The sequence below is a fragment of the Pinus tabuliformis genome, chromosome 4_1 (assembly GCF_031772625.1).
Source record: "Pinus tabuliformis cultivar Carrire ecotype Pingquan chromosome 4_1, CPIR1, whole genome shotgun sequence".
Classification (NCBI taxonomy): Eukaryota; Viridiplantae; Streptophyta; class Pinopsida; order Pinales; family Pinaceae; genus Pinus; species Pinus tabuliformis.
In genome coordinates, this window is record NC_142303.1 from 982,235,633 (window position 1) to 982,263,127 (window position 27,495).

Here is a 27,495-nt window from a genome sequence, read left to right on the forward strand (position 1 = left end):
CCAGAGGGTGGGACACCAATAACTCAGCAGAACTGGAGGGTCTCTGGCAAGGGTTACTAATTGCACAAGGCAAAGGTTTCTTCCCTCTAATAATAGAGGGTGATTCACAAATCATAATCAATATGGTTACAAGAATCCTTCAGGGATCCCCCTCATGCAAAGTCTGTAACAGTTGGAGAATGGCCAACAGACTTCACTCTATCGAACGTTGGCTTTCCAACCATAGAGCAGTCACTTTGATGCACACCCGCAGGGAAGGGAACAGAGTAGCGGACTTACTTGCTAATATAGGAGTAGAATGTGGGATGCATATACATGTTGGACCAATTTCTAGCCTAGCCTCTGACTCACAACTCCTGGAGCTCAACAATCTCATGCAAAAGGACAAGTATCAGGAGGAAGTTGATTCCCCAGATGCGGGTGACACAGGTGTCATAAATGGTTCTCATGCCAACTGTTAATGGTGAGTACCGCATGCTACAAAGCAGCGGGGCTCCCTAGAAATTCACCTTAAGTAAAGCAGATAGACAACATTTCGACGGAGATGGCGGTATCTGGGCATTTATGGTTTGCTCTATTCGAAGCATGGCAAGGATTGTTATATTCAACACATCCCGACTCTTCCCTCTCATGGTGTGTATTCATTCTTCTTGCTCTGAGTTTTGGTCTTCGACGGTTCAGGGGGGCGTGAGGGTCTCCATTTACAGAGGCGCGCTTCGCAGGTTTCAGGGGTAAGCGGCTCTCTCATCCTTCTCAAACCCTCTCAGTGTGTATTTCCTGTTCTTTGGCTCAAGCATTCTATCTCTCAATTGCCCTCTTTGCTTGTTCTGTTGATTTTGTGGCCATCCATACGCTCCTCATTATGGTCCGCCAAGGTGGCAGGAAGCGACCCAGAGGGCGTCATGGTGATGGCTCTCGGCCTACAGCCAGCAGCTCTGAGAACCCTAAACATTCACCCGCCAATCTCCCTCCCTCTCAGGCGAATGTGCAACCCCCTAGCCCTGCTCGTAGGCCAATCCCGAATAGTGCTTTTCAAACCACCCATTTTAAATTCGAAAGCAACCTCAACAGACCTCTGATTTCTGCCCATATCACCATCATTCTCTCGGAAGAAGAAAACCAGATCCATCCTCTGGCCTGTATCGCTCCGGAGCCCTCTCTGAGCAGCGAGTAGCAGTTGACAGTGGGAAGCCAGGAGAAAGATCTGGTTGATCAACCAGATCATATTGACAGCCCAAGAATCATTCTGCCCCATGTAGAAAATTTCCCTGCTGTTGGGGATGGAATTCTGAATGATACTAATCACCCAATGTCGATCACAGAGGACGATATGGCGGCAATGAAGCTCTGTGTTTGGTTAGCGACTGTCCAGCAGAAGAGAAGACTCTTGGCGGGGACAAGGAAGCCTAAGGCCACGCGGCTCAGTTTTGTCTCATTTTGCTTTTTGGTTGTCAAGCAGATGATCGCTTCCAGGTTTCATTGAAGACTGACATGACTCAATTCCGTCGGCTTGACGATTTTGGTCATTTCCAGGGCAGTGGCAAATTTTTTACAGTCAGACTCGCTATGGATACTCGCTTCCGTGTTCTCATGCATAGTGTTCTTATCTACTGGTCCTTCTCTGATATGTTCTTCTGTCATGTAGTTTTTTGTAGCACATATGCCCAGAATCCTTCCATTCTGGGGCGAACTTGCTGTGTAGAGAGCCCTTATGAATCTTCTAAGGCCTCGATTACTTGTAAAATTATTTTTTTGCCGAGAAAAAATATATATATCAGATATTATTATTAATATTACAATAAAATATAAATAATTAAAATACAATTTATGAATTATTTTTTTATTATTTTTTAAAATAAAAACCAGTAAAATATAATCATATATATATATATATATATATATATATATATAATAGATTGTATTATTAGTTTTCCTAAAGAGAGAGTAGTTCCTCTTTCTTTCTTTGTGAGGGAAAAAGGAAGTAAATGATTTGGTAGCTTTTAAAAGCTAAGCTTTTGGATAAAATGTAGTTAATTAAAATAAAAAAATTAAGCTAAGTATTATAGAATGAAATTTTGTATTTTATTGTGGTAACTTTAAAGGAAGTGACATTATGTTTTAAAAAATAATAATGAAATGATTATTTTTAATTATATAATTTTTATTTTATTTTATGCATAAAATTTTATAACATAATTTTTTTGTTTCATATTATTATGCGCTCTAGAATGGGTGATTTTTTTGGGAAGACTTGGTTATCGGGTGCAAGTCCCAGAAGTGATGATTGACGCTATGTGATTCATTTCACTAGTTTCAATCCCACTTGTTCACCCCTATGAGCATCACCAGATGCAATGAGTGCTAAGTAGACTATTCAAAAATCATGAGAAATTAGTCAATTACAACTACCTCTCATGAAAATGGCCATAGATGAATGACTTACTTAACAAAGTTGAATCTCAAAATAATAAATAATATATTTTATTATAAAATAATTAATTTATTATTTATTTTTTATTAATTGTTTCACATAAGTCGTCGGTTCGACGTAGTGTTATATTGCATAGCTTAGAGGGGGCTCGCCGCACTGTTATATTGTTTAAGCCCGTGGCCCGGTGGGACTAGTCGTAGTATTATAATGTATAGCCCAGAGGGGGCATGCCGCAGTGTTATATCGTAAGCCCGACGCAGGGTGGGGCTAGTCAGGGGGCATGCCGCGGTGTTATAGTTCGTGGCTTGGCGAGGTTCGAGTCCGTGAGCCATTTCTTTTATGTGAGCGAGACACCACCATAAAACAGTTTCGGCCATAGCTTATTACGACTGCCGTAGTCTCACGAGATTGTTTTTTGTCTTGAAAATCATGAAATTTTGTGTCATATTTTGAGAAAATCTGGCAAAGATTTTTGTAAATCCCAGTTAGAGTTATTAACTTTAAAATCTAGTCATATTTTGAGAAAATCTAGCAAAGAATTTTGTAAATCCAAGTTACAGTTATTAACTTTAAAATTTTAGGTGCCCTAGGTTTTTGATGGTGTTGAATCTATTTCCACCACCAAAAATATGATTCAAACACTGCCTCTATAAGATTTTTTGACTTTTTTTGCCGAGATTCAGAACCATTTGGGCAATTCTTCCACCTCCATAAACGACTCCATTACGACTCGGCGCTTCAATTAGTTGATCATGTGGCTGGGTTTGTACAGGCAAACAAGTTATCATATCATTGTGAGAAATAATGAAATGATAAGAGAAAGATAATGCTTTTGAAATTACTAGGACAAATAATGAAGAAAGAGAAAGCTTGGTGTTTGGAGCTAGAAAATTCCAATTTCATTTTTTGTTTAAATGAATCTTCACCTCTTATGTATAACCTTACCAAGATAACCATCCACATAAATCTTTACGTATTAAAAGCGTATTGTATTCGTACCATATGATAAAAGTATGTATAATTTTTACATATTGTATTAATCTCATATGATAAATTTATTTATTGATCTCATAAAATGAATGTAATTTTGCATTGATGACCAGTATAATCACTTCTAAAATAACTCTTTATATCATTTATTCAATTCTTTAACTTTTAATTAAAGCAGAAAGCAACCACACATATCATTTTTTAATATTTTGATAAAATTATTAGTTCATGCAATTAAGTATAGTTTTAGTTTATAGGTTATGAAAAGTGGATTATTATTTTTTTATATTTGGAGAAAATTGTTAGTTCTTGTAATTAAATATAATTTATAATAGTTTAAGAAGAATACAGGTGAGATTTTTGCAAATCTATTTCAAACACTAAAACTTCAAAGGCCGGAGTTGGTGATGGGACTTGCTTTCTTTTTGCTTGTATCTTTCTAAGTGAAATCTTTCTATATGAGCATTTTTGTAGTTTTTGTTACTCCTTGCCATATTGTTTTCATATTTCTTTTATTATTTGAACTTTTTTTTGTAAGCTTGGTATGACCTTTTCATTAATTTTCAAAAAATAGACAACTTAAATCTATATGTCTGAAGGTTAGGTGGCCTCACCCTGCCTTGAGCGAAAAACAAAAAATAATAACTCTGACAAGCCACGCTAGATATATCTAAGAGCCTTTGCTCTTTCTACTTGCTAGATACCTATAAACATAATTGATAATACGCCTAAAAATTTGAAATTGCTTCGTACAAAACTATAACCAGGGGTGCACTACCATTACTCATCATCAGGTGAGTAGGGTCTTTCACGGTGGAGCCTAGTAGTTTTGTGTGGGGAATACAAGGGATGTGTTGCTCTATGTGGCTAAGGCGTCCCTTTCGCTGTTGCAATTGGAAATAGATCTTTTAAAACTATTTTGTTTATTGTTTGAACTTAAAAAAAATCCGGAAATCATAATTAATTAATTATATATATATATATATATATATATATATATATAGTTATAATATCCAGTTTTATTTTTGTGATAGATAAAAAATTTAAATAAAGTTCAAAATGAAAAACAAAATTGTAGTAATATATTATTTATGGCTAACTTAAGCAAAAGAAAAATAACAATATGAAAATTGAAGTTTTGAAAAGAAAAGAAAATTAAATGAATTGATAAAACAATCCAAAACTTGTGACCTAACCTACTAAGTTTAAGTTTAAGTTTATTGGAGTTGATTTATTGTTATAAATAAAAAATTTGATTATAATTAAACATATATTAAGAATAAAATAATAATAACTATATAGAAATTATTTGTATATTGTAAAATAAATGTATGAAAATTTAGATATAGTTATGGAAAATATTCTATTTTGATGATCAAAACAATCCAATCATTCTTTAAAATTTAAGAAATTTTTTTCTTTTACATAGCTGATCATTTATAAAGCACAAAGATGTTAACATAATATTTGAGATAAATTTATGTTATGCATAGTGGTCAATATAAAAAATTCTCCATATATTTAATATGAAAATTTTAAAAATATAATTACCATCAATTGAAAAAAAATTGTAAATAATTACAAGATGTAACAAAGTTAATAAGCTTAAAAATTTACAAATAGCATTAAAAAACACAAAATTACATTATTAAAGAATGGAACTTTTGAAGAAAACAAATTTATCTTTAATTATAAGATAAGATAAGATAAGATAATTATATTTATGTCCAACTAATGACCACAAAGTAGGTCAATGGGACTCTTGAGTAAACTGATGTATATGGAGAGTTGTATAAAACTTATGGTTGGATAGTCCTCTGACATTTCCAAAAATATAAATATATTACTTAGAAAAACTATTTTTGGATAAGAATTTATGAATGCTTGAAGTTAGCATTTGTAATGAGGACCAAAACTTCAAATTTATTTGAAAATCAACAAATTCGTTAAATATCATGCATGTTGAGGGTGCATCCAAATATTGGCAATTGATCAGTTGCTTCATGGCATGAACACATGCACTATTTAATGCAATTAAACAATATGCATCTTTCAACAAAAAGTGAACAAGAGCATGAATTGTGGAGAGATGCTTGATGTTTAATAATCCCTCTAGACCCACAAAATATCAGCATGTAATAGACTAAGCACCATGACGTGAATGACACTTAACACATGGAAATTTGTTGTTGCCACAAAAACAGTGGTGTGGCAAGCAGTGAGAACATCTAGTGCAATGACACGTGGCTACATGCATTAAAAAAATATGGATGCTTGATGTTTAGCAATCCCTTTAGACCCACAAAATATCAACATGTAGCAAACTAAGCACAATGACGTGAATGACACTTAACACATGGAAAATTGTTGTTGGCCAAAAGCAATGGTGTGGTAGCAGTGAGAACATCTAGTGCAATGACACGTGGCTACATGCATTAAAAAAGATGGGGTAGCTTGACACGCCATCTTTTAAGGAGAGGAGAGAAAATTTTCTTAACAAAGCTTCAAGGATTAGAAAGAAAGAAATTTTAACGTCCACCGGACTAGATATAGTTTATGGGACCACTACTTTCCCTGCTTTTTGACTTTGGCAATTCAATCCTCTTATTATTCAAATTAATGATGAGCTGACCCAACCTTTAAACGATCCCCTCACTGAAAAGACAATATCAAGTAACCGATGTTAACATACTATTGTAACTGTCTTTGATGTCTCTGAACGCATCACATTTCAAAATGAAATGTTTTTCCGATTCCGCTTCCCCAAAAGTGCAAAAAGTACACACCCAATATTCCCAACATTCTATAGGTCTTTTCCACCAACCTGTTTCACACCATAGTTGATGCGAGTTAGTTCTTAATTGAGCAATAAGAATCTTTGCTCTCCATGGAATGCTAGCTCCAATATACTCTTTTTGTTGGAGGTCCCATGTGGGGTTGAATTCTTGAACATATTACTTCTTCTTTCTACCCAAATCTTTTCCCCATATATGCTTATGAAACTGCATAACTTAACTCTTTAAATCTTTGCTATTTGTGGGACATGCATTGAGGTAAATATTCCATTTTTGCATCCCTCTATTGTTTTGTCTCATCCATGATTTCTTTCTTTCATTCATTCCTTCATTGAAGATAACTTTATCATCTACCTTCTCCCATTTGCTCAATTCTCTGAAGATACCTTATGAGATGCACCATAGCAATTGCTTCGGTGGAAGTTGTTCTTGTTTCATTCAACATTATCCCATAAGAAACCAAATTTTTATTTTAAACTTGCTCATGACCAAAGGTTTTTTTAATTTTCTCAATTTGCTTATGTTTTGAGACAGGGATGCTGCTAGCCCAGAATTCACACCCATATAATATCACTTGACAAACTAAGAGCCCAAAAAACACTTTAATTGTTTTCCAATCCCATATCTCTACCTCTCTACATTTGTTTTGAAGAGCATATATTGCTTTCCATCCTCCTAAAATTCTCTTTTTTAGGAAAAGAGAATCATTCTCGTTCTCTGGCAATTCATGCAAGCGAGCAATTACGAACTGCGAACTACAACAACATCAACCAGCATTACGAACTGCGAACTACAACACATTCACAACAATTACAAACTTCGAACTGCGAATTACGAAATTCATGAATACAATGGACGGATACAGCTGCAAACCCAATGGCGGACCCATTCGTTTGCTTAAATTGGGCAGGCCGTACTGTGCATTCGTGCTTCTCATCTCACATGTCCTTCTCTGCTAATATAAAAAATGTGGCTTTGCAGGTAAATTAGAAATAATATAATACAAGCGCTCAATTTCTTTCATCGATTCCTTGAATACATGGATCATTGATTCTTGATTTTTTTATATTGATTCTGGATATTTTTATCATCACGATTCTTGATTTTGATCATTGATTCATTTTTTTATTTTATTGATTATTCAATTTTTTTATTTTTGATCTTGATTCTTGATTTTGGCATGCAATGCAGAGGACCAACGGTATACGTCAGTTTGTTCCGACGCCACTAAGATGCCAACTGTGCAGATGTATGATTACATAATTGTGGGTGGGGGAAGTTGTTACTGGAAGCCTGGAAGGTTATCATTTGTATAAGAAGGAAATGGTTGACTTGGTGATTGGAGGAATTTTGTATCTAGGTTAAGGAGTCTTGGATCATCTCATGAAACTATTAAAGAAAGAATTGTTGACTGGGTTTTCCCTAGATAGGGGTTTTTCCATGGTTATCTACCTATATTGATGTCTTTGATATTCGTTTTATGGTCTTTGGTAATTGCTTGATGAACTAAGTTAAAACAAGAACACAAGAAAGTTAATAATAACATAAGAATATCACAAGTAATTATTAACATAAAGAAAATCTTTATGCTCTTTTTATTTTCCAACATGGTATCAAAGCTAAGGTGAAGAAGAAGGAAAAATGCAACCTCGAGATCTATTCAAAAGAGAATAAGGAAATCTCAGGAAGTCGAATAAGGAACAACAAATGGGATCATATAAGCCTACTATCTTCGAGAACCATGTCTAAATATTTGAAGGTAAAAAAAAATCATAAGGCCTCCAGTTACAGGGCATGGAAAAAGAGGATAGATGTCATCCTCGAGAAGAATAAAGTCTTGAATCTAGTCAAAGGAAAAGTAAAGAAGCCTACAAATGAATCAAGTGATGCAGAAAAGGCAAAGTTCAGAGAAACAAAGATTTTGGCCATGACCCTAATGGTGGATGGAATAAAGGATAACCTCATCCCATATATATCCAACATACATTCCACTCAAGAGATTTGGAAGGATACTCCTATATTCAAGAATGCATGCAATCAAGAAGAAGTCAGAATATCTTTAGTAAGAAATGAGGAGAGTGAAGAAGAGAAAATCTTGAATTCCTATTCCACTCATCACAAGAATAAAGGAACCTTCAAGAAGTCCATAGGGCCAATGAAGAATATAGACCTATCTAAGATTAAATGCTACAATTGTCACAAGATGGGTCATTATAGAAGTAATTGTCCTAATAATCCAAGGAATAAAAAAAGAGATAGGGATCAAGCAAACAATGCCAATGTAGGTTCACCAAAGAAGAACAAGATGGAAGGATTTGAAGTCAAATACTTGTTTTCTAAGCACTCTTAGGGACTCTATCCCTTACATATCCTTCTATTCTAAGTTTTGAATTGTTTTCCGCTATGCTTTGATTTCTAGTACTTGTAGGTCAAATACGCTTTGGAAGAATATTTTTGAGTTGTTATAGGTATCCCTCAAGATTGGATTAAGATGGAGCCCTCAACATTTTTCCAAAGATAAGTATCTTATTCCTTCTATTATCCTTTTATATTTGGTTTCCTTCTCTTATCTAAATGTATTTGTAATAGATGTTAATAAGCTTAGGAAAAACTTGTTGATATGCTCAAGGGCTATGGAGAAGATCTCACAAGACAAAGCATGAGAGAATTTCTATTGATGTCCTATAAGGTTTGTCTAGAAAACAACTTAAAGGTATGTTTTAGACCATAAGTCATGTTCTCTTTGTGATAAAGGTATATTCATTCATTCAAATAAATCTGCTTTCCTTTACTAATAAGTGTTATGTCTAAGACTTTTGAATCTTAAAGATTCTTGTTTGGGAGATTAATCATTATATTAAATCTACCCTCATTAAAATCAACATTTTTGTGGAACCCTAAAAGGTTCTCTGTAAAATCATAACTTAAGGGTGTGTCAATGCTAATGTGAAAAACCCTAGTTTACTTAGGTTACTGATGAAATCTAGAAAAATAATATTCTTTTGATGTTTATGGTTTTTATGGTAATTTCATGTTTGGAGTTTTAGAATTGCTATGGAAACCCTGGTCCTTTAGGGTTGGATGATAATGCTTATGTATTGAAACCATAAGGTTTGGTAGGGTTTATAAGAAAGACCTTTATTTTAGCTAATATGATGTCCTAGGAATGAAACCATATGTGTATGTTTGCCCATCTGATCAAAACCCTAGCCTAATCAAGATCATGATATGTCCGACTTTAATTGTATTGATATTTGTGTCTTGAACTTACCTAATGGATATTGATATGTGTGTGCATGATTATTAAATCCTAGATATGTATATGTGCTAACCTAATTGTTGATTTTCATCAGTGCTAGGGTTTACAACTAAGCCCTAGTCAAAGTTAGGCATTCTAGGATACGATGTGATGATATTATTTAGCTTTGATGATGAATCTAGGGTTTACAACAAACCCTAGTAGAAGTTTGTCATTTAGTTGAAACCTTAGATTGTGTTGTGATTGGTTTCGATTGTTGACATCTAAGGCTTAGTGTCTCAAAGATGGAATCTACAGTTTGCATTAAATCCTAGTAGAAGTCTAACATATGAAGTCTAAAGTTGTTGGATGCATTGTAGAACTATACTTGTTTGAATTGCTTCTAGGGTTTGCAATATATTATAGTAGAGTATGCCATGTCTTTGGAAGAAATATTGAGGCCCTAGATATAATGAGTTTGATATCTTGATTGAGTTACTGATGTGATCTAGTGGTTATAACCTAACCCGAGCAAGAAGTTGATGTTTAAAAGTATGTGTCTCTTGTTGATTATGAGCCTAACTAAGTTTAGGTATTTGATGTATAAATTCTAATACTTCCATGATTATGTTATGGTTAATTTTATGCTTCTATATATGTATTTGGTTGTACTTTCTATCTAAGTTGTGCAGGAACATAATCTTCAAGATGTTGAAGATATTCGTAAGTAAAGTTGAATTGATTGATAAGCATGATGAAGGAAGTTATATGAATGATGATGATCAAGATGACTCTAATAAGAAGGATTGAAGCCATGAAATATCCTCTGATATCATAGAAAGAAGTTAATTTCCCTAAGTTAAGAGGGAGCCTGGATAAAGGAAAAGAGTATAACTCCCAAGTTGAGAGGGAGGGCATATTATAGTCATGATGGATACCTCGAAGAAGAAATTGGAGAATGAATGTTGATTTCCTACTGAAAGAAGGAAAGTAGGATACAATTGTAGAATATGTTGTCGCATGTGAAGTAGGAAAGAAGTTGTATGATTGAGGAATATGTTGTCAAGATTTGTTTGGGAAGCCTCTAAGTCCTACTGTGATAAATTGTGCAGCATTAAGATGTTTGAAAACCCCAAAGGTTTGTGTTTACTTATGTGTAGGGTTGTTACTGATTGGGGTTGTGATTGTTGAAGTAAATCTCTCGAAGTTTTGGAAGCATGCTCAATGTTATCGATATGTTTGATCGGGAGAGATTTGAAGTGTTGAGACACTGTGTATGCCTCGAAGAACATCTGGTTGGCCTGTGTGTTGATGTTTAGTTCTCAAAATAGGGAAGGTGGTGTTGGTCATAGAGATCTGACCTTGCATTACGCACCTAGTTCCCTGGGTTGATGGTTAGCAAGTAAACTTGATGGTACCTAAGTGGCTGAAATCTTTAGTTCTTCTTAGTCCTACCTGAATATATTTTCCTGGTCAGGAATCTAGTCTATGGCAATGTGTGTGCCTGAACTCTTTGTGGTTCATGTGTTTTGAGATCTTCCATGTACTTGTAAATATATATGAATACCTCCCTAGTTAAGAGGGAGTGTTGACGAAAGTAACTAGGTTCGATCTTCATAATTGTATTTGTCATAATGAAATGTATTTATCACAAGAAAGAAAAAGATTGTATTATTATTATTATTGTGACTTATTAAAGCATGGGTTTCATTCTTGGGTCGTGTTGACGTTTGGAAATGTCCTGACTCAAAACGGGGAGGAGCTACCCGTTAGAGTCACGATTAGACTCTTTTCTATTAATGACAACCCTGAATGGAATTTTGGGACCAGTTTACCCTTCACGAGGTGATGCTCCAATGAATGGAGACTGGATTTGAGGCAAGCAATTTTTTTTTTTTTTTTTGTTTTTTTTTATAATATGAGAGAAACACAATCAATAAATCCTACTCTAAATGAAATTATATGTTTTAATGATGTATATACAGGCCTAGGCTCAAGCTTATGCCCATGGAAATGAAGTATGGATAGTAAATTCGACAATTCAAGATCAATGGAAAAACTATTAATGAAATAATAGTTGTAAATACAAGATCTACAAGTTTTCCAAGAACATATCAAATGGATCCATCAAACGATATGTATATGAATAAGAAGTAACAACTTGCGAGATGCAAATCTAACAAAAGGATCACTTTAAATTCTCTGCAAGTTAATAAAATATCATTAAACAATCTAAAATGAACTTAAAACAACTTGCTGCATCCACAAACATATCGCTAACAACATATAATTATGGAGAAAAAAGATCAACAAAATGACTAAAAGATTTAAATCTATTAATATCTCATCTATCAATTAGTCAGGGCATTACGCTATATTAGCCCTTCATATGAAGAAAAACAACCGAATTACGCTTGTTTAGGATTGATTTATTGATTTCACGTAGTGCATTCATGAATGGATGTGACAACAACAAAAAAATTGATGGATTATAGTTCCAAACGGTGCGATTTCTCAGGTTGGATATGCTATTATGAAATCCTGTAATTAAGGTGTAGAATAAGTGAATTTTGAGCCAAATATTCATCTTTTTGTTACGGAGATCCTGCAACCACTGCAAATATTTCTTGCTAAAATTGCAATTATTGTTAAAAACTTTGTTACGCTCAAGCCAAAATTTGCTAATATTTTTTTTCGTTGCTTGGAGCACAATGAGTTTGTGGAATTAAAATGCTTGAACTACTTCTGATGTGTGCTGAAAGAATCTAACCTTCAATGCACCCAAAAAATATATATGCGTTAGAGATAAGCATCGAAAGTTTGTTCAAAGTTATTATTTATGCTACAACCATTTAAATTTGGATTTCATTTATGGATTTTTTTTTATTTTTTTATTTATTTTATTTTATTTTATTTTATTTTGTTTAATTTTTTTCCACGCGATCAACCTCTCCACAACCTTGATTGCGTTAATCATCGTTTCATAGGACATCTTGCCATCTACACTAAACACCGTGGCACCATGAAGACAACCTACATCATTGCTATCATTACTCATCTACAACACTTCGTAACTCAACAATGAGATGTCATATAGTTTTCAATTACCAAACCGTCTTCTTGGAAATGAATGTTGCAAAAACAATAGAAGTCAAGGAACAATTTGATACTGTCCAGGTCACTTAATGATGTAAATAGATGTTTGAACAATGTACAGTTTGAATCCAGTATGATTTGTTCTTATGCAAGAGATTCTTTGAATAAAATAGAAGGAGTCGAAGAAAAATTAGTTGATCACTTAGATACAACTAAACAGCTTATAACTGGTTTAACAGACAAAGTTGAAAAATTGAATCTATCCAAAACTGAGAAACCAATTCCAAACTCCTTTCTTATAAAAGAAGCATAAAAAACAATCTATCTTATAAACTATCTTTAATTTCATAGACTTTAAATATATATATATATATATATATATATATATATATATATATATATTATATATTATTTTTTCTTACCATATGCTGTGTATTTGTTACCATCAACATATTTCAATTATGTAATATACTCCACTCAAAAAGAACCTTTGTGATTAGACTAAGGCTAGATAATGAGAACATATGGTCAATTTGTTTAGCGTAAGTCAAATAAGAGTGTTATACCACATGTATTGTGCATTTGACAATTTGCTAGGAGATCCACAATATATTATTTACACGTTTTTCTTTTTATTTTTTTGTTATGTACACTATATTGTAAGAAACATGATATGTTATGACGTTCATTTCTATGCTGTATGTTTTAATAATATATGAACTTAAGTGTCATAATATAAAATGTCTAATACAATGAAATGAAATGTATGAACATGGAATGTATACATGAGTATCAGTATGAGTATGAAAAAAAGTCATTATTCATAATACTTACATTATAATATAGTTACAAGTGATTGTGATTAAAACACATATTTTGTTTTGTTCTTTAAATATATACATTTCAATATTATTACAATTATAATAATACATCATTATTATGATTATTATTTAAAAGGTATAATGATATATTACAATGTTTTTAAAGTAATTATAATATTTTTCATCACGTTTTGATATATAAATGCATAAAGCATATAAAGTTAAGTAAATTCTATGCGAAAGAAAAACAAATGTACAATATGAGATAATATGGTAATATGAGACTAGTAACGCAAATATCGTCTTGAAGAGTAAGGAAGAAAAATGTTGTAAGTTTCATTATGTGAGATAATGGTCAAAAGTGGAAAACAACACTTAATGCACGCGAAAACAAAAGATTTGAAACGAGATGAAGATACAATAGGAGGAGGGTCCCCATTGTTATGGAAAGAAAAAACCAAAAATGGGGGGTTGTTGCAGCTACAACAAGTCATCATGTTTTAGGTCAAAGTAACCATTGAGAACTTCTAGGTTTTGTCTTGAGTCATTGGAGTCATTGTCCATTTAATGAGTCCCTTCTTGGGTTTTTGAATCATGCAAAATGAATTAATATTGAGTAAAATAAATCATTTGTTACCTCGACACCAAGTTGACCCTTACTTGATCAAGTCGACCTACATGAGGGTAATTCAAACTCCATAAGAGGCTATATATACAGTGTAGTTCGATTCATTTGAATACACACTCTCACAGGTTCGATATAGAAGAAGGAGGAGCAGAAAAAGAGCAAAATTAAAAAAGAATAAGGAGAATTGTTGGAGAAGGATAAAAGTCGAAGTTTATGGGTTGTCTCTCTCTCGCACATGTGAATTTGCTAGGCTATTGCTAGAAGGTTGAAGTACTGCATCAGGATCGAAGTTCTTCTGTTGTTGGTTCGAAGTACTACTTGGTCAAATTTCTGTTGTTGGGGAGGTCAATTTTTTTTGTTGCTTCTAAGTCGAAGTGTTGCTTCTAGTTCGAAGTGTTGTTTCAAGATCGAAGTGTTGCATCTAGGTCGAATTTCAGTTGTTGCTGCTAGTTGTTGTTGCAGGGTCAAAGTTCTAGGTAGAAGTTCTTACTGAAAGGTTATCATTTGCAGAAGAAGGGAAAGCATGACTTGGTGATTGGAGGAAGCTGTGTCTAGGTCAAGAAGTATTGGATCATATCGTGAAACTATTAAAGGAAGAGTTGTTGACTGGGTTTTCCCATAGATAGGGGTTTTTCTCTAGTTGTTTGCCTACATCTGTTGTCTTTGATCTTCGTGTTATGTTCTTTGGTAGTTGCTTCATGAACTAAGTTAAAAGAAGGACACAAGAAAGTTAATAAGAACATAACAATATCACAATTAATTATAAACATAAATAAAATATTTTTTCCTTTCTGATTTTCCAACACTTTTGACACAAGAGCTCTTCTTCCTTTGTCAGATGACAATTCATATAGGATCAAACTTGATCCACCAATCCAAATGTATCAACTCTAAGGAGTCTGTACAAAACCTTCTTTCTATTTACACGTGTAGGGATTATTCATGCATCTCACTAATTTGAGGTACTTCACTTCTTTCATCAAGAAATATGATCCCTATATAATTGTACTTGACAAGATGTCCCTTCATGGCCTTCTTCCTTTTTTTTGAGGTAATATTTCGCTTTGACTTTCATGTGATCTAATCATAGGTCATTTTGTTTCCCTTGAGTCCAGATCCCAACTAAGACAATATTTGTCAATACAAGTTCTCTTCTCACAAGCTTTAGTATTCCCTCGTTTATTATCTACTCCTAGAGCCTTGGCAGTCTTCATTATGTACCTACAATCCTCACTAGGAGGCCAAGGATGAACAATAAAAACCAAGCAAAGAATTCAAGGAAAAGTGACTTAACTATTAGTAAAAATTACAACAATAGTAATATTCAAATAAGAGAGATATAAGATACCTATCTTTTTTAGAGGAATGTTCACTCCCTCTTGATATTTAGACATATTGCATTCATATGCAACCTTGTCCACATCATCATCCTGATGCCATTCCTTTCTAGGGTTTCTTTTTTCACCAGAAATGTTTGATACTAGGGTTTTGCCTACAAAACCTATGATTTCTTCTTCAAGCTCGTATTGGCTTGCTAGGGTTTACTAACTCTAGAAACTCAATTAAAATCATAGCCAACAATTTCAGAATTTTAAACTCTAGACTTTGAAATACACATCTTTTTTTATGTTCAACATTATGCAAGCCTTTCTTTTCATATACCATAAAGTCTCAATCTCAAACTGTGTCAAAACCAGATATCTTCACATGACAACCCCATTATATATCGTTGCACCATTTCTATCAATACAATGATTTTTGTTGGATGGTTGGAATTGTCAAGATGGTTGGTGGCATCCAGTGTGTTTGCATTGATGTCAACCAGGCTAGAATTAATGTGCATGGTGTGTGTCAAGCTTAGGGGGAGTCCAGTTGTAGTATTTGGTTTGTTAGTCCAGAATTTGGAGGCATTTCTGTCTTGGGGATTTAGCACAAAGTCTCTTGGAAATAACATGGTTGGATGGTGCTTGAAAAGAGCTTTCCAACAATATATTGAAGTCTGCAAATAGACTCCTAGTGCAAAAGTTATTTCTAGTGAAAGGTCAGTGGCCCAAAGTCAAAGTGACAGAGCTAATATTGATAGAGGACTAGTTTGGAGCAAAGTTAATTTGGTAGTGTTACCAAATGTGGTGGAGAAATTAATAGAGAGCCAGAAAGATGTGGGCAGAAAGTTGAAGCAACGACAACAATTTCCATTGTCTAGTGGTGGATCCCACCATGACAACTCATTCTGACAAATTTTGCTAAAAAGATACAAATGGTGCATAAGAATGGAAGCCAAGGATGACACAAGCTCAGGATGATGTCATCATGACATTAGCATAGATGACATGGAAGTGTGGTATAGAGGAAATATGGTAAGAAGATTCAACATTTTGAGGTGGTCAAAGAGGCAAAATCTAGGTGACATGTATCACCACTCATGAGACACCACGTGGGATTAATGACATAAGCATGACATCATCCTGGAAGGGATACCCCATAAGGTATAGAAAGTGCATTAAGTATAAGTGTCTCGGATGACTAAGCACCGAGCTAGCATTGCAGTTACAACTAATCCCAATAATTTTATGATTGGTCTGCAGGTGCAGTAGTGGTTCCCACTTGGAAGAATCATCCCAGAAGCTTTACCCTAGATGGTTTAGAAAGGCGCACATGTGGATTCTCCAAGCTAACTAACCATTGGGACATGAAGGCGCTGCAGTGGCATTGACAACTCACCCCGGTTGGAATTTAATTGGTTCATAGGAGCTATGGTGGTTCCCACTAGGACACATCATCCCAGAGGCTTGACCTCGGATGGTTTCAAAAGAAAGCAGGAGAGGTTGCTCTAGGATGATAGAACTATGGGATGCAGTAGAAATTATGGTAGAAAATTTATTGGTTCAAGCATGTGGGCCAGGTGCCACCAGGACACATCATACCGTGAGGTTTTAGAAGAGTGAAAAGAGGGATATATGGGCTAACCAAGCCCTTGGACACGATGACATTGCAGTGGTTGTGACAGGTAATCTAGGTTACTAGTTGATTGGCTAGTGGATGAAGCGGGCGGACCCAAAGAACATGTAAGCCCATAAGGCTTACCCCGAAGGAAAACAAAGGTGTGCTGGGAGTTTGGCCTGGGTAATGGAGTTGGGAAACATATACTTTTCCAATGGTTAATAGTTATGTCTAATGGCAAAAGGCACACTTAGTTCATGATTTTGCAGTGTTTTTGTGTGTTAGGCGACCAATGGGCCTTTGGGCTATTTTTAATGAAAAAAGGGTGTTGTGGGAAAGTGTCTAATGGACTTTGCAAACTTTAAAGTGCTAGATCTAGAGATAGAGTTACTAATAGTAATAACTAATCCATTCCAACTTTCTAGCGATGAACATAGAAATAACAGAGCCCTAACTTCATCATCAAAATTTACCCTTACAAAACTTAATTGACTAATAACCGTTTTAAATTCATTTAAATGATCAGTAGCAGATCCACCTTATGACATCTTCATATTAAATAGATGCTTCATAATAAATATCTTATTTGAGGCTGAGGGTTTTTCATGTCATTTGGCCAATGTCATCATTAAACCTTTTGTTGTCGTTTCTTTTGAAATGTTGAAAGCCATTGATGCTTCTAGACACAATTGTATTGTTCCTAGTGCCTTTCTATCGAGAAGGTCCTGTTCTCCATCTGTCATACTTGTCGAGTTCTTTGAATTTCCTCTCAATAGTAGGTACATATCTTTCTGATGCAGATAATATTCCATATGCATCCTCCATAGCTGGTAGTTTTGGTCGTTAAATTTCTCGACCCTAAACCTACCATCTTCCACCATTACTCCCACTTGAAACAGGAACCCTTCTCTCCTACAAGTTTATCAACCAAATAGACCTTTGGCTCTGATACCAATTGTTAGAAATTAATTAAAGGAGAAATGGAACACATACAATATTACAGAAAAAACAAACACAAAAGCTTATAAAACAAGAGAGACACAGATATACGTGGTTCACCCAATTTGGGCTACATCCACGAAGAAATAGCCAATCCTTCCTTTTATATTATCCAACAAAATGAAGATATACAACCTACAACAAATCAGTTGTAATTTCCTCTTTGCTCTCACACAGTCTCCTCTATCTTTCTCGCTCAGAATCATAATACACAACTACAATAAAATTCCCTCATATAAACTGAGGGTTACCTTTTGGGGAAAAAACCCTAAACTAACATAACTTCTACCGTCAGATCATCCGCTTAATGAACAACCCAGTTTGAATACGAAATTTCAATATTTACAAGGAAAATTTTCATCTATTTTTAGCTTCGGAGGTGTTACCCCTGAACCCTTGCCAAGGGGGGGCTCATAAAAGTTCTCTTCACCCCCCCTGACGATGATTTAAAGGGCAACATTGCTGCCCCATTAGGAATAGGGATCCATCGCGACTGAAACAAAAAACCTCAAAACAATCAGGAAGATTATTAGACTCCACACCCAATAGATTCCATCTCAAGCGAAGGACAAAGAAGACAAATTCATCCATATTATATCCACATGTGTGATCTAGGGTTTCTGCAATAGAAACTGCTGGAGGCCGAAATTGTAGAATAATCTTCTAGGAAGTTGAAATAGTAGAAGAATATTCTAGAAAGTAGAAATTGCAAAAGTATCTAATGGGGGGTCAAATTGCATAGGGAGCTAAGGTCAAAATATGGAGTCTCAAGAGGAAAGAAACTCATCAAGGAGGGCTTGCCTTGGAGGGGTCTTCGCCAAGGGTTATTTTTCTTGGAATTCGTCAATCGAAGTTCTATAAGAAGAGAACAATTCCAGTGGGTTTTTCCTCTCAGTTGGAGAGGTTTTGGCCTTGGTTGATCACCTATATCTTGTGTCTTCTTGTTTTACTGTTCTATATGGTTTGGTAATTGTTTGATGAAAATAACACATAATAATAAAAAGTAAAAGAAGAATCAAATTAAGTTAACCAAAATACATCACAATCAGTTACCAAAGTAAGAGAAATCACCTAACTTGTTGCCCCTAGATTTCTCAACACATGCTACTTAGAATGTTATTAGGCTCATTTTAATGCAGAGATTCACATCTCTCAGGACTAGAAATCAATGAAATTAAAGCTCATAAAGAAACTATAGGAATCAATCATTCCTAAGAATTTACACAAGAAATCAACATTCTATAATCTTACTGAAAATCACATTCCTTAGTATTAGCATAAGCATTTAATCATTACAAGAAACACATACATAATATTCAAATGCACACTACATAAGTGAACACTTATCTTATGAAGAAGTCTAGCATTTGAAATTGGGACTTCAACTCTCCATCCAACCTTAGATTGGCCTACACTGCGACCTTTCTTGCAGCTAATCACCCGTAAGCTAGATTTTAGAGCTTGAGGAGGTAGCTTAGTTGGGAGCTCTCAATTGTTACTCACATATTATGAATAGATATCATTTCCATAGATGTTTTCAATAGCTCTCAATTGTTACACAATCGAGTAATTTAATCTAATCACCATTAGCATAGGGGTTCTTGCAAGCACAAAGAGTCTCAGTTCAATTTTCTAGATAGATATTTACAAAATTGATAAGGGAGACTTATCATTTGCATTACTATGGTAAGGGTGAGAGCACATTTGCCTAGGGACCTCTCAGTGGTGCTAAACCTATTTTATCAACCTCAAGTTGCATAGGTGTTATCAACCCAACTAGTCCTGGAATGCTTATTCCCACTAGTAGCTCTCAACTAGCTAGTTCCCAACGATATTATTAACCTCGGAAGCAAGCCACTACTTTGTGATTCTCAGCCATTAAGCCTTACTAGGCTTTCTCAACTAGATACCACTAGAGAGATGTCTTCCTCCTGAACTCTCTCTATGTTTTTTTCTTCTTTTTTTTTTTTTTTTTTGCTTTAATGCATAATCTCCCCTTTGCATCATGAATGACCCTTTTGTTTTTCCTTCTGACCTTTCCAAAGCAGCGAGACCATTCTCTCTTTTTCACATTATCCCCTCTCTTGAGTAGTCTTCTTTGTGGCCTTCCATTATTGTTATTGCAACGATATACAGTTTTGTGGACATGCGCTTTCCCAAGCTGACCTCTCTACCAATGCAACCCACCTTCACTTCCTTGTCCCCTTTTACTTATGAATTTTTCCAAGGTAGGTATGGCCTCTGTCCTTTCTTCTACAACTAAAATAAATGGTGTAGTCGGGCCATTTAAGGCATGCTAGTCATCCTCCCATGATTGTCATTAAATAATCAAGCCTCCTCTAATTTCCCAACAATCTCCCTCCCCAAGCTCTGGAATATTTGTCCCAATCTCGGCTAGTTAATATGACAAATAATTACAATATTTACAATGGGGGGTTAACTAAAGGGATGTCACACCATGTGTTCTCACAAACTTGGAGTCCAAAATTAGTGATAACTTGACCGAGTTAAGTTTACCCGAACCACCTTAAAATTGGTTTTTTTGGCTCCTCGGTTCCTCTAGATCTGATACCATTTTGGTGGAAAGAGGAAGAAATAACAAAATGGCGCAACAGATTTGTTTCTCTGTATTGGAATTTATTCATTTAATTTCTTGAAGCTGTATGATTAAATAAAAATAGATGTGATAATCTTAGCTTATAGATACAATACTTATTGTTCCTAAATTTAGACTCAACATAAACTTCCAACTATGAGATAACTCGGAGTAATTAACACACTCCAACACTCAAAACAAGGTTCTTTAGACATAATATTTCATGATAGTTACACTGCATTTAATCTTCATGTTGATGTAGTTCTCATGTGTTCTAGAATTTTAAATAGTTATAATGTGAATAATATGGTAAATGTTGATGATCAATGTGATATCTCTCTTGTGATTCCCTTCTTCCAGAATTACTTGGATACAAGGGTCACAAATGATATTAAAAAAATGGTTTATATTCCATTCATGGTGTGTGTCCTAGATGTGTGAGGAGTGAGTAGACTTGGCATTCCTATCATTATTCCAAAATATGGAAGTTGATCCTTCGAAGGACCAAACTTATTGCACTCGGGCAATCCCTTATATGGGTATTATGTTTGGACAATAGAACACAACTCAGAAGGGAAATGGATGGATTATGGATTAACAATAATTTGGCATTACAATAGATTGAACAACATGGCAAACCTGGAATATTTTTATGTCGTCTGAGTGATTACAGTAATCCACTACAATCTTATATAGACCAAATATTTGGAAGTCGATGTTAATATTTACATTTGTTGGCTGACATTTTGACTTGTAGGGGGGTTAGGCTTATTTTTAGCCTAGCAACGGTAAAGACTCCATCCTGGCAAAATTTATTTTTCAATGCATCTTTATTATGTCTAATAATATAGAAAAGAGGGAAAGGATAATGTGTTGACCCAAATTTTGACCCAATTGATTTTGAAAGCTTGCAAGAGGTTGCAAGTCTAGATAAAATTGTCTCATTACTTTGCCTAAATATTATATATGAAAATTAATACAAAGGTAGGTAGAGTTCCCATTAGGAGATGTTTCTACTTTGTTCTGGAGTATGTATGTGTCATATCTCTTGAGATAAAAATTGCTTGGGTTAAGTCTTTATGCCCATATGATGCAAGTTCACTCTTACTTATACTTGATGAAGTCTCTACTGTGATGAAACCTTTTAAAAACATATCACATTGAATGATGGTTAGTTAAAAGTATGATTTTTGGTTTTGATTGCAATACAAACATTATGATATGATGTACTAACCATGAATTTGGAAACTAAAGATGATGTTGACTTATTTAAACTTTCAAGTGGTATAATATGATGACATTGCATGTTATATAGGAAAGCATACAAGTTGGTATAGCTTTATGAGATTATGTGTATTTTGCAATAAGCTTGAAGGTTAGGGTACATAGTAATGCTTACAAACTATGAGAAATTTCCACTCAAGTGAAAAGTGGATAACATAGTACATCACGAGGTAAAAGATATAACATGGCGATATGTTGGAATGTACAACTAGCATTTATTCTAATCCTTGAGGTTCATTCAAGCATGAAAAATCTAGATATGAATTAGGGTTGTAGTTGGTTAATGTAGATTGTTTTCCATTTTCATGGACATTTGAGAACTTGTAGTGGAGCTGGGAGGTCACCTTACTAGCAATTTGTAAACTTAGAGTGAATTATGGTATAACACTTGTGCTTGTCAATTGTTTCAATAAGAAATTAAAGGTGCAAGTTGGTGTGAGGTGATAGTGCACAACAAAGAGGGATTTTCAGCTGTTGAATTAAGTTTTTGCTAGCTATGTTATAGCTTTAGTCACTTTATTTGTCTCCTATTAAATTGTGTTCAAATGTGTTTTGAAGTTTGAATTCAAAGTTGAATAAAAAAAAAAAATAGGATTGTTTCCCCATTCTTGATATATGAACTCTGTATATGTTACATGTCCTTATCGTTTCATATTCATGTTATTTTGAGCATTCCCAACAACAATATATAGTTATTTTCAATTTTTTGGCTATAGATAGCGATACTCTATCACTAGTTCTTTAGGGAGGGAAAATAAAGAAATAACAGGATTTTACCCATGCATTGTATTTGATTCATACCCATCACACTATTTAACAAAAATGATCATGCATAGTGGGGGGATTTTTAGCATACATTTTGTTTGAAAACTTTGGAAATGTATAGAATAATACTTTGTTATTAATTACAATGGAAAGAAAAGAAAGAAAGAAACATGACATTTTCCCCTTCATGATAGAAAAATTTCCATATGCTTATGTCATTCCATACATGCATTGTGTTTAACAAAGGGAAAATAGCATGCATCACAATGGCATACCTAACATATATTTATGATTCATTTCTTCCATATATTAAGCCTTGTTGCAATTTTTCTTCTAAAGAAAATGTTTCCAGCTAAAATGGGCACTTAGAAATCCATCACCTTTCTCCCTAACTCCATGACTACTCCTAAACCATTGTTGGTAGCATAGAAATTTTCTTGTATGAATAAAAAACATAACATTGTACATTATTCAAGCATCATGAAACAAATTAAGTTCATGTTAGCCCATACTTTGTAAAGTTTGCATGCAGTTCAACACTCCATCCTCTCAAGTCTCTCAATTCTTAATCCTGGCCATTATTAAACTATATAAAAAATCATTTAGCCAAGTACTATATATTTATATTTGCACGTAGTTTATAATATGGTACATATTTGAAATTTGTTATGGAATGGAGAATGAAAATATTTATGCAGGTTTCTAGATGAATTTATTTAGCAAAGGTTCATGTGGGTTTTAAAGAGGACAAGGGAGAAGAAAAAATGTCATCTAGAAAGAAGAGAGGAACAAGAGAATAAGGTTTTCTATCTATTTTGATGAAATTTTTGATGAGTTCAACCAGCTAACACAAACAAGGCATATTTTCTTTGGTGGGAAATATTTACCTCAATGATTCATCCCTATTAATGCTCCCTTGTAGCCTCACCACAACATAATAAACATTTCTCAGACTCAGCCTAATCTTGTAAATGATGGCTAGGGTAAAAACCTAAATAGACCTATCTTTGGAATCACTAATTGGACAAACAGTAGTAATAGACCACCATTTCCAATTGCTTCCCATGTTTCCATTTCCAATTGCTTCCCATGTTTCCACCTCTGCTAACTCATTTTCTTAGAACCATCAACCCATAGAAATTAAATTCTTTATTTCATGGATTTCATGAAAAGTGGTAGAGAAAGGCAAAGTGAGATTTATTTGGTATTCTTTATGAGGTTATTTATTTTTCTACATTTTTTTCTCTATTTAGAAGTTCTAAATTTGTTTCAATGCTAATCAATGGTTCATTCCAAAGATTGTAAATTGTTGTCTATCATACTACTTGAGTGGTCGAAGCGAGATCATATTATTTATATTACACACTTGGTTTACTTTGTATGATTTTCTTTACATCTAGGAATTCCATAGTTTTCTTTGGTCCACATTCTCGCAAGAACTTGAAGAAATTATTATGTCCAAAATCGATAAATGGATCAATTAATAAAAGGATCATTGTGTTCTTTCATTGTTGATTTTATCTTCACTACTTAAGTGATTTTCTTTATGTTTATTTGAAATTTCAAGTATACATTTATGCTTTATTTATGATTTAATAATGTTGTATCTCTTTATTTTTCTTTCATTCTTTGAGCATTTTGGATATTGTATCTATATGATGTCATTATATTTGTAAAGTATTGTGCTTCTGTTGTGTGCTTAAAAAAATTTATAATGTATGTGTGTGAGTGTGTGTGAGAGAGAGAGAGAGAGAGAGTAAAAAATTTATAACGTATGTGTGTGAATGTGTGTGTGTGAGAGAGAGAGAGAGTTAAAATTTATTTTTAAATAAAATTTTAAAATCTCATAAAAATTGGAAAATATTAAAATTTTTAGATAAGAATGTTTATGCAAAGACTTCATGAATATGAAGTCTATATAATTCTTCTAAGGCTTTAAATTCGTAATACTATTCCCACATTGCCTCGTCTAGCCTTATGAGATGTGAAGTGTTGATGATCAAAACATCATAGTTTTGGTCTCAACATAATGGATTCACGAGGCACTGAAATCATTACATTTGTTGATTGGTTTCATCAAGCAACTACACCCAATACTACTATAGTAGGGTAGGAGACGAATAAGTTACATCTGAACAATAAAGTAGCCAAAATAAGCTTTCTTGAGCATTTTTTTTTTGCTATTGTGGAGCACACATGTACATGATGAAATTCTAAGGTCCTCATGCATTGTCAAGAAGAGCACATGTCACCAAGTAGAAGATAGCCATTACTCCACATTTTGGCAAGGGTATTCACTTGCATTCATGGATGAGCGTAAGGGAAATTAGTTTCATTTTGATTTTTGTGAGTTTTCATGTTATTTTTGTTGAAGAATCTAGGGAAGTTAGGTCAATAAGATTCTTCTCACGATGATAACTATTTGAGAGGTAATTTTACTTTTTCTTATTAGCACAATATTCTCTTGTTATTATTAGAGTGTGTTTTCTTACTTCATCAAATAATTACCAAAACAAAAGAGACAAGAACATGAGATGTTGGCTTTCTTCTAGGGCTAAAACCTCTCACTCTTTGAGAGTAAAATCCGCACAAATTTTTCTTATAGAGATTCCAATTGATGAATACCAAGACCAAGACTAAGACCAAGACCCTTGACCTAGTAGCCACTCCAAGATCAAGACACACATTCTCTTGAAAGTTCTCTTCTTGATTCCTCTTCCTTTGAGATCTTCATTATTACCTTAACAATGATATTCTCACTGCTACTTTGATATCAAACTCTTCACCACTGATTTGACATCGAGATCTTGTCACTTTGTAGGAGCACTAAGGCTTCGTGTTCAAATTGTGACATTATTGAGACTGAGATTAGGACTCGAACCTTCTCCCTGTGGTAGCATCGAGACCCCTTAATCTAACTAGAGGTATCCGAACTTGTCTTCTACACTTAGGCCTCCTGAATAGAGATATCCGATTTTTTCATTTTTTCACTATCTCTGTCCTCGAAAATCACTAACAGAGACCACCGAATTTATGACTTTGGAAACATGACTACTTCGGGAATATCAAACTAATACCAATCTTCTTCTTTGTTGTCACTATAATTTCTTATTTAAGAAGGATCTGAATTCCCTTCCCTTCTAAACTGTAGCCTTGTAACCTTCGATCTATAGCCTTCACCGAAACATAGATGATTTGAATTATGTTGATGTCTCTATTCACCGAAATATTCATAGCTATGCGAAGTTACTTCACTATAACTATCCTCTGAAAACCACAGAAGAATTAAAACTTCTTTTCTACCTCTGCTCACCCGAATTCTCAGAGGGATATGAAAAATTTTCTATGTTTTTGCGAGGAGCCTAGCCTCCTATATATAGTTGTTCGATCATATATTAAGCCAAACTTAACATCCAAATAGTTGTGAAATTTTAGGTGAGCCAACATGTTTCATTTAATTCATTTTGCAGGTCGACATCAAGAGGATTGTGCTTGTATTTTTGGAGGGATTTTCTAGACACTAGGTTGACTCATATATATTTTACATATGCTCAAGAAGAGCTCTTTATACATGACATTGACTCTTTGACTCAATAATAAATCCTAAGTCTCTTAATGGGAGCCACTAACAAATAAAATCACTTGCTCATGAAACCCATGCAACAAGGCTTACAATAATAATTTTATTTTCTTCATTACATCATTTACAATAGTCATAATTACATGTCATTATGAAGACCGAACCTAGTTACATTTTACAACACTCCCTCTTAACTAGGGAGGTATTCATAATGGTACTTGGTCATTCTCAATCTGAAGAATTTCTCATAAGAAGAATCGGATTGGTAACCCATATGTATAACATCATAGTAACAAACATTTTTTCCATAGCAAGGCCTTCACTGACAGCTCTATCTCTCATCATATCAGAGCACAATGTTGGCGAGACCAATGACTATAGATACATTCATCATTGTCTCTCAAGGTACATACCCACCTAGGTGTTCACTGAGTATGACCTTCTAGGAATATTCTTATCTTGGGTTCCCAACCCTCAAAGAATATCAATCCTCTTGCCTACTCTTATCTTGGATGCCCTACACATCCTCAAACGACATCAAATTCCATATGATTATCCAATCCTCCATTCTTTCTTCCCAAGTGAAGACAAGAATGTTGTGTCTATCTCTCCCTATCAACTAGGGAAGATATGCCTATTCTTGTAAAGGAATGTATCCAAGCTCCTTTTGACCAAGAACTTGCCCAAGCTCCCTGTTAATTAGGGACTTGTCAGAGCTCCCTATTAACTAGGGACTCTCCTTTTCATCAACAACTTCTTCTTCGTTAGTCCTTCAGTTGCTTGATCAATTTCTTTCCTTGATGTCATGAAATTGAGTCGAGCTTATTCCTTGTAGGGCATTAGCCATCAATTACTTTCCTCCTTGGTTCATCATGTCATTAATTTCTTCATGGAAAGTGGCCTTCTTGGTACATATATGGAACCTTCTTCATATGGCTACTTCTTTCTTATCATACTTCTTTCAGGAATTCCATTCACCACATGAGTGCTAGTTGTACGTGCGCTTACAACTCTTGTTCTAGTAGCCTTGCATGAACTCATCCAAATATTATTCAAGAAATTAAAACATAAAATTAAATCAAATAGTACCTTATGAGATGGCTATTCTCATGACATCTTCCTGTAGGTATCAACATCCTGCATACATGTTGACACATCTCCCAAAGATATCCATTGTCAAGGGTCTCCATATTTTTTAGACTGTCATCAAAGTCTTCATATCTTTCCAGGAGATTTCCTAGTCAAATCTTCTTAGTATTTTGGATTTTGATCACCTTTATCATGGTTTCATATCTCACGATATCTTCCTCTTACACATTCCATTCCCAGGAG

General features: G+C 34.3%; 1 protein-coding gene across 1 annotated transcript in view; it reads right to left on the minus strand.

Annotated features, from left to right (window-relative positions):
* Positions 1-952: 952 nt before the first annotated feature.
* The window catches only part of LOC149179420 (uncharacterized), a 95,649-nt gene continuing 69,106 nt past the window's right edge, over positions 953-27,495 (minus strand). Inside the window, exon 2 of the mRNA XM_089422460.1 lies at positions 953-1,204. Within this exon, the coding sequence (XP_089278586.1) occupies positions 953-1,204 (252 nt within the window). The remainder of the gene's footprint in view (positions 1,205-27,495) is intronic.